At 34.9% G+C, this 9,547-nt stretch overlaps 1 protein-coding gene across 1 annotated transcript in view; it reads right to left on the bottom strand.

Moving 5' to 3' along the window:
• Positions 1 to 9,547, bottom strand: part of LOC138175691 (glycogen [starch] synthase, liver) — a gene marked incomplete at its 3' end in the record, with an annotated part of 53,146 nt that overhangs the window by 14,374 nt on the left and 29,225 nt on the right. The window contains exons 8-10 of the mRNA XM_069106208.1: positions 6,798 to 6,904; positions 1,887 to 1,946; positions 963 to 1,041 (exon numbers count right to left, since the gene is read on the bottom strand). Of these exons, the coding sequence (XP_068962309.1) occupies positions 963 to 1,041; positions 1,887 to 1,946; positions 6,798 to 6,904 (246 nt within the window). The remainder of the gene's footprint in view (positions 1 to 962; positions 1,042 to 1,886; positions 1,947 to 6,797; positions 6,905 to 9,547) is intronic.

Below are 9,547 nucleotides of genomic sequence, written 5' to 3' on the forward strand. Positions count from 1 at the left end.
GGAAGGAAGGAAGGAAGGAAGGAAGGAAGGAAGGAAGGAAGGAAGGAGGGAAGGAAGGAGGGAAGGAAGGAGGGAAGGAAGGAAGGAAGGAAGGAAGGAAGGAAGGAAGGAACGAAGGAAGGAAGGAAGGAAGGAAAGAAGGAAGGAAGGAAGGAAGGAGGGAAGGAAGGAGGGAAGGAAGGAAAGAAGGAAGGAAGGAAGAAAGGAAGGAAGGAAGGAAGGAAGGAGGGAAGGAAAGAGGGAAGGAAGGAGGGAAGGAAGGAAGGAAGGAAGAAGGGAAGGAAACATGACTTTATTAAGGCCCTACCTACTATGCACCAGGAACTGTACTGAGTTCTGTAAATATTATCTCACTTAATCTTTACAACAACCCTAAGAGATTAATACTATTATTATTTCCATTTTATAGGTGAGGAAACTGAGGCAGGTAGAAGTTAAGTGACTTGCTCAGGATCACACAGCTAATAAGTATGTGAAGTAAGATTTGAACTTAAGTCTTCCTGACTTCAGGCCCAACACTCTACCAAGGTGGCACTGAACTACTTCTGGAAAGGAAAAAAATGGTCAGTGGGTTAGAAAGCATTAAAGAAGCACAAAATCCTCCAGTTCCACTAATCAAGGATAGAGCCAAAGACATTCGACTTTGGTCAGTCTCTAATGCCTGAAAAATGACAGAATACCTGAGAAACTTGGGATTAGGACGATGTATTTTACAAGGGGAAAAGGTTCGCTGAAAAAAATTGATCATTTATTCATGGAAATACCCAATCAAAATTAATCAGAAAAAAAAACACATTTAGTTGAGTATGTTAGAGTTGTCTATCTATCTTTAGGATACACACACACATGAGTGCATGCGCACACACACACACACACAAGCGCAAAATAGGATTTTAAAATACATATTTTCATTCTAGTTCAAATTGCTGAACTGAAGCATAGAAAACTTTGTTCTTTTTTACCTGGGTGGAAAAAATAGCTCTTTTCATAATTGTCACATCATCTCGATCCAGGATCTTATTCAAATCAGGAATTTCTCCTCTGTAAAGGAAATATACAGAATACAGCAAATTAAACTTAAAACTATTCCTAATAAAGACTCAAAGTTTGTGAAGGATGTGAAGGAATTCTCTTTCAACAAAACTGATTCCCATCTGCAGACGGTTCTTATCCATCTGACTATTTATACAAGACACATTTAAAATTATCTTGTAAGAAGTTAATTTCACCCTTTAATGGGATTCAGTCATTATATCTGGCACACTCCACCAGAGTACTATTTGCTGAAACTCTATCTGCAGCATACAAAGTTTTCTATGGAGATCCCCAATCTAAGTTTGTACTGATAAAAACACCTATATCCACCCTATATCCACCAATATCTATTCAGAACACCACGATTACCACAAGTTAACCAAAAAAAAGCTTCTCCCCATAGTTATTTACAAAGATCTCAGACTACAACTCAGTCCACCATGTAAAAACCATAACAAAGCTGAAGATGACTTAGAATTTGATTGCATACTTCACATACTTAATGGGTATCATATTGCTTGCCTTCTCAACACATGGGGGAGGGAAGTGAAAGGGAGAGAGACAGAAACAGAGACAGAGAGAGAGAATTTGGAACTCAAAATTCGAAAAAGCGATTTAAAAAATAATTTGATTGTATGTTTAAAGGTCATTCTCATTTAGGTATCACAAGAAAATTTATTCTGTTTGTATCAAATTATGGGATATATAGTGTCCTGGCCACCTGACCTAGCACATGTTTAGAAAACTCTTCATACATGATGTACATATAGTACTTATGCTATAATATGTATTCTGAATAGAAATTGTTTTTAAAGTCTAAATGTTTGAAACAATGTCTTCAGAGTACCTACCTTAGTAGTGCATCATAGAGTTTCTTTCCAAACTTTTCTTTCACTGAATTTGCAGTGTCCCTGTTTAAAATAAAATATTTCAGAATTAATTTCCAGTGTTACAGTTTTTCTCATTTAAAACTTTGAATGCTATGAAAAAAAAGCCATTATTTTACTTCCTTTGAAAATATACTGCCAGCCTACCTATTGGGAAATAGCTAAATAAATTACTGTATATAAATGAAATTAAATATTGTAATGCTACAAGAAAGGATGAAATGGACAGTTTCAGAGGAAACTAGGAAGACTTGTATGAATAGATTCAGAGTGAAGTACATGGATACAGGAAGTCCAAAGGAGGGAAAACAAATGCTTGAGGGAAAAAATAAAAATTAAATTTTTTTAAATAAAAAGGAAAAGAATTTGTACTGATGACTGGAAACTAAGTCTACCTATAATGCCTCCTCCTCCTCATTATTGTTATTCTATTTATTATTTGCATCCCAGTCTAATCTCCAGATTTCTGGTGGTACCACACCTAAACAACCCTAAAATATTGAAAATTTAGCCCATGGCTTATGTAAAACTTTAATTTTAATTTCTATTAACAAGTACAGGAATTCAAATATATGCATACTTATGTGTGTATATATGTATATGTGTAAATGCACACATACATATATCATCTTTTTTGTGATTCCTTTTTTAACCTTTTCTGTGAATTTCATATGGATATATTACTATTTATTTTAATCATCAAAATTAATTATAAATTTTATATTTATTTATTAAAATTATTTTATTTTATATTCCTTATATAATATATTCTTTATGTAAGATAATATATAATAAATTATATTATTTATTTAATATTTTTATGTTATAAATATGTACAAAATTATTATTAAAATAATTAAATGTTACATATTTGGGGCGGCCAGGTAGCACAGCGAGTAAGAGCACTTGCCTCAGTGTCAGGATGACCTGGGGATCAAATCCAGGCTCAGACACTTAGCACCCACCCAGAAACACTTGGCTGTGTAACCTTGAGCAAGTTACTTAACCCCAATTGCTTAAAAAAAATTACATATTTAATAAGGATATATTGTTGTCTTTAACTACATAATTATAATGACTGCGTATTTTTCTTTTGGCTCCACTTTATTTGGCATCACTTCATATAAGTCTCATGCTTTTAGGAATTTATCATATTTTGTTGCTTCTTAAAGGCACAATAACATCTCCTTGCATTCCTATATAATGCTTTTATTCAGTCATTCTCTGATCATTGGACACCTACTTTTTCCTCTTACAAATGGTGCCACTAAGAATGATTTTGTGTAAATGGGTCTTTTTCCTTCCCAACAATAAATTCCTTGGGGATATAGTCTATTAGTATCTCTGGATCAAAAGACTATACACATTTTTTTTTGTGACATTTATTGTGTAATTCTATTTTACTTCCTAAAAACATTGGATGATTTCTCAACACCAGAAAGAGTAGTGTGCCATTTGTTACTATAACTCTGCTAATTAAAAATTTTAAACCACAATACTTTAAAAATATCTACTCTGTTCAATGCATGCTGCATTAGGCACTGGGAATACTAGAAACAAAACATTCCCTGCCCTCAAGGAGCTTGCATTCTATTGGAGGGATGGGATAGACAGACAGACAGACAGATACATAGATAGATATAAATGCAAAATATATCTAAAATAATAAAAAGTAATTTCAAGAGGGAGATAGTATAGCTTTGGGGATTAGGAAAGGCTCAGTGAAGGAGGTAGCATCTGAGGTATATTTTGATATATACCCCAAACTAGAGACTCTGAACTAGAAGGAGGGAAGAACACATTACAGACATAGAGGAACACTTCTGCAAAGTCTCAGAAGCAGGAAATGGAAGTTCACATGTAGAAAACAACTAGGATCTGGTAGATTTGACCTTCTGGAACAGAATTGTGAAGTATAGTAATAAGAATGAGACCAGAAATAAAGTGAGTGGGAGGAATTGCAGAGACAGATTATAGAAGTAATTAATGCCAGACTGAGTATTTTGCAGAGTTTATTATTCAAGAGGAAATAGGGAGCCATTGAAGAATTTGAGTAGCTAAATAATAAGGTCAGGTCTATATTTTAGAATATCAATTTGGCAATTGAGTGGAGGATGGATTGGAAAGGGGAGATAATGGAAGCAAGGGGACCAATGAAGGGGTTACTTTAATAGTTCATGTGAGAGGTAATGAGATCTTGAAATAGGGTAGAAACTGGAGGTAAAGTCTACCATTCTTCATCTACCCACTCACAAAGCTGGCTCCAAGAAGGTAAAATAAAATTTAGTTTTATTTTCAAGCTGTGGACAACCACTATTTTACTTGTTGAGAAGGAGGGAAGAGTCATGAAGAACTCTACCGTTGTTTAAGCAGCAAATGACACTGACAGGCTGTTATGTTAAATATAACATATTTATGTTATATAACATATATAATATATGTTTTAAGTTGTTATGTACTGTGAGGTTTGGTGGGGGGAGTACTTCCTCCATCTTCTTTCTGTAGAAGAATAGATTTCTTTTAGCTTTTTCCTTATTCAGGGGCAGAGTTTTAGTTTAAAAACCCTTAGTTCTCCCAAATAGTGACTGCCCACACAGGAAGCAGTGATGACTTTATTCCAATTTTCCACTATAAATTTGTAGTAGGTAAAATTAGGAAATTGGACTCAGTGTCTTGACAGTCCTTTCCAGCTCTGACAGTCTTAGGAGTCTACAAAGACAAATGAGACTCTATCTTGTTCCAAGTTTTCTTCTAAGACCATGGGGAGAGGAAGATGGTTGTACAATTACAGAACCATGTTGGTCTAAAGCATATTTAGTTGATCTAAATTGTTGTAAAATTTAATCTAAATCACCAGTTTCCTTGTATAACACTTAATTTTCAGGGTTGTTGTGAAATGAAATGAGATAACATTTGTCAAATACTTAACACAGTACCTAGCACATAGTAGACCTCTAATAAATGCTTCCTTCCTTCCTTTCAATGATTTATAATAAATGATTTCTTTTTAAATAATAATGTTTTATTTACATCAAAAAAACTTTAAAAGTGTCTTCCACGGTTTTAAAGTGAAATTAAATTGTATATTGCCCTCTTGTATCCTGCTTAATGAGCGGGTAGATGGAGAATGGTAGATTTGGGGGCCAAAACTGACCACCAGACAATGAATTTTGGCACTATGGATTGAACTGAAGGCCAAAACATTTGCCATTCTCCAATGACAGGGATGAATCCCAGGGAGCCAAGAACAAAATATTTCAAAGTTTTCCAGTGGCAATCTAAAGTAGAAAAAGAGGAATTACCCATATTTTTTCTCCCTGAGTCTTTTGTATATCAGAGATTTCATCTAATTTCTCTTTTTCCAATAGAAATACTTAGAGATGCCATTAAAAATTAAAAAATGTATATATTTTTATCTTCAAAAAGTGTTCCTAGTTTAGCTGATTCTGGGGTGAGGATTAGTTTCCCTTGACTTAAATCACATTCTAGATTTTTATTTTCTTTCCCATGTTGGGTATATATGCCTTTGTAGCTAAAAATCGGGCTCCTTGACAAGTCATTCTTAGCTATTTGCAAAATCCTTTTTTAAAAATCAATGAAACTAGTTTAATAACATTGTGCCCATTGAGTTGAATTTGAGATTTTTCTCTCATGGCACAGGATGAATTTTATGCATCCATAGATTGAATTTAAACTTTAATACTTTTCAGAAACAGTCATATGCAATTTCTTGAGAATGGTAGTTAGGCTCTTGACCACCATATTTTCCTGCTGACATGATGAATCAAGTTATTTCTTTGAACTTTGTTTTCTAAATCTATTATCTTTGTAAAATTTCCAAACTTCTTTCTAGTCAAGATATCCTTTGGTCATGTTTGGTGGGTTTGTCTCCCAAAATGAAAATTTTATTTCTTATCAATTCCATGCTTTCATTCATATTTACTACCACTTTCTCCACATTGGTGATCTTTATTATGATTTTTTTCTGGTCTGTTTTTATAGATTCCAGTTCTTATGCATTATTAAGCTTCAATTTTTCTTTGCTCTTATTTATCAGATCTTTTTTCTTTCTTTCTTTCTTTTTTCTTTCTTTAAAGAGGGGAAGGTAGGGCAATTGGGGTTAAGTGACTTGCCCAAGTCACACTGCTAGTTTTGTGTTAAGTGTCTGAGGTCGGATTTGAACTCAGGTCCTCCTGACTCCAGAGCTGGTGCTCTATTCACTGCACCACCTAGCCGCCCCCAGATTTTTTTTTAACTTATTTCATTCTTTTAAAGTGTCAGCTTTTTTTAAAAAAAGAAAATCATTTTGATTGTATTATACTAGATCCAACACTTTTTCTGGGTCATTGTTGAAATAATTTGTTATTTTTCCTTCTAAGAACTTTTTAGGATTTTTCCTTCTCTAATATTATTATGTTGATATTTTGTTTTTTCTACTTGCTCATTTTCCTGTTCTTTATTTTTTCTTTCTCTGAGAGACTATTATTTTTTGAAGAACTTTCATGGTTCTATTTACCTGTCTGTCTACCTAGTTATTAGTATTTCCTTCTCTATTCGTATTGGGGATATTAAAGAGCTGGGCTCTTTCCAAACTTCTCTGTCTACTCTGTTGCCAGAAACAATTTAATCAATTTTTAAAGAAGTATCTAATAAAATGTCTCCAGACAATTCATTCCAGCGTCAAACATTGGCACTGCCACCTAGATTACCATAACTCAGTATAATGCATTAACTGAGCAAGGCTCATATGGAATTCATTCCCTAATAATCTTGAACCAAGAAAATGGTGCTTAAGAATGTGTGTTATATAGCTGTTTTAAAAGAAAATCTTTTTTAAGCTTGGGGCTCAAGAACATTAACAAGAACAGTGTTTACCATAGCTGCTTTCTCACTGCTTGTCCTTTCAAGGTTTCCACATTAAAATTATTTGTCTTGGCAGGCATAATGAAAAACACCACAACTGTGACATCACTTTTGTGCACCTGACAACAGAAAAAGCAACAAGAAGTACCCAGTGTTGAAGATAAAATGCAAAGCATTGTAAATTGACTTTTAACCCCTAGAAAATAGCATTTCTGTTTCAATCAGTTAAATAGCAAAGATCCTCATTTATAATCCACACTGTGTAATTTTTTTGACAAATGTGAGCTGTCTTTAGTCTTCTGAGTTTTCCTTTCATAGATGAGTTTAGGTTTTTTTCTTCCAGGTTTGCTTTTCAATTTATAATTTTGTCAAGTTGGAAGCAGAAAAAATTAGAGATTAGGACATCTTCACCACACGATCTTCGTAACTTCTATATTAGAAGAACTCTGCTTTAATCTCTGCTTTAAATCATACTCTGCTTTAATCAACTAAATATCATTATCACATGATGCTTCTCCTGTCTTATTTACAAACTCTTACTTCCTGATGTTCTTATTCCTGAGATTCAGAGTCACTTTCTTTCAAGGCAAAAACAACAGCAACAATAACAAAACACCTTTTCCCTCACCCCCCATTTTCATCAATATAGCTCAGCCCAATTTGTCCCTGATCACTATTTTCCTTTGCCCTCTCCTTTCATTGTACCTTTTAGAACAACTTCTTATCATTAACAAACTCCCTACATCTTTTCTTCTTATACTTTCTGGCTCTTTATTGCTTCCTGAGCTGACAAAAACAAAGCTTTCTCCAGAATATATCTTATCCCCTGTTGCAATTTCAAGTGCAAGTTGTTTTGTTTTTTTTTTCCTGTCAAATGCCAAAAACTGAACCTAAAGGAGGAGTAAACTTATGTTCCTCTCCATTAGAATTTCCCAGTCCTATATCTGGTACCATCATTTAGCAATCTCACTCCATCTGTATCACCTTATCCAGTTCCATATGGTAAAATCATCCATGAGCTTTCAGGTAGGCTTCCCTCCTTGTTCAAGTATGCCTGGATTACAGTTTTCATTTATACACCTAAATTTACCCTCACATTTGGGGATTAAAATATTTAAGCTTCAAGTTTCTTGATCATCTTTGTCTTCCAATTAATCAGCTCCTCGACTCTCATAATCTACATCTCAGTTCTTCCTCAGCCACTCACTTGGCTGAGCACATCTTAGAATTCACCATCATAGGGGCAGCTAAGTAGCACAGTGACTCCACAGGCCCTGGAGTCAGGAGGACCTGAGTTTAAATCTGGCCTCAGACACTTAACACACAAAAAACTAGCTGTGTGACCTTGGACAAGTCACTTAACCCCAATTGCCCTACCTTCCCCCCTCCAAAAAGCCAAAAAAAAATTCACCATCATCCCAAACAATTCCACCTTCCGGATCTTGAATTTCCTTTTCTGAATTTCTCCAGTCTTTCCATTTCTCCCTCTGCCTCATCCCTCCTAAATCTATTGTTTGTCTCTACTGTGATCTCCACATCCTCTCTGTTCTCCCAGTTCCTCATCCTTAGTCTGGCATCACTTTCCTCCCTTCATGGTCTTGATGCTATCAATAAGAAGTCAAGTCATCTTCTACCCTTGAATCCCCCTTTTCCCCTTGTCCTTCCATGATGCTTTCCCTGCACATTCTCCACCCTTGCCATCCATCTTCTCTGCTTCAACTCAGCACACTGCTAGAAAAATGTCATACTACTGTACTGACAAGGTCCACTACAAATTCACTTTGAAAAAAACCCACCTAGGCCCTGATTAATAAATAGCAATCATTTCATTTTTTCCACAACCAAATCTTTAGTACATTTTGCAGTGATTGTCCCAATACTTTTCCTTTCTCCTCATCAATGCCACTCCACCCCATATTCCTCACAGTAATTTATCTCACTATTTTACTGAGAAAATTAAGACTCTTTATTGTGAGTTCTATCACTTTCCCTTTCCTACACTTCAAATCTCTCTTATACTTTTATCCATCTTCTCCTTTGTTTTTTATTTCATCTTCCCCTTGTCTCACTGGGCACTCCCTCACTCATATCTTTAATCTCAACATCTACTTATTTCCTTATTGTTTTGAAACAAAGGATGAAGAGAATATCCAGATGGAGGTAATGTGTTCAGTGATAATGAAAACTACAGATGTTAAAAATGACAAAAACTAAGGAAAATAAGAACTCAAAACTAAGAAAAGGCCAGCAGACTTGGCAGATCTAGGAATTTGGCAATTAAAGTGAGGAGACACATAGGATGATAGTTTGAGGGTGTGGCAGCATCAAGTGAAAATATTATAAGAGATGAGGTCTGAGCATGTTTTTAGAAAATGAGGATTTGCCATGGGATGGCTCTCTAGGTGGAGAAGGGAAAGGGACATATTCAGAAACAAAGTTAACATAAAAAAATGGGAAAAATATTTTTAAAGACTCAAGAAACATAGGATTCTGATATGTTTTAGCTTTCTGTAGTTGCTTTCATTTGTTTCATGTTTTGCAGTTGTGTTTAGTTTAGAAACCTTACATGCCAGTCAGTCAGCTAATAACCATTTATCAAGTACCTACTATGCTGTTGTTGTTCGGCCTTTGTGCTCGAAAAGGACCATGGCATCAGGGAGGTGATGCCATGACATGCAAGTGAATTGGATTCAAGTGAGGGAGGGCTATGTACTGTACTATACTATACTATACTATACTATACTATACTATACTATACTATA

The sequence above is a fragment of the Petaurus breviceps genome, unplaced genomic scaffold (genome assembly GCF_028583685.1).
Source record: "Petaurus breviceps papuanus isolate PSGF00001 unplaced genomic scaffold, PetGlider_PUasm1.0 79, whole genome shotgun sequence".
Lineage (NCBI taxonomy): Eukaryota > Metazoa > Chordata > Mammalia > Diprotodontia > Petauridae > Petaurus > Petaurus breviceps.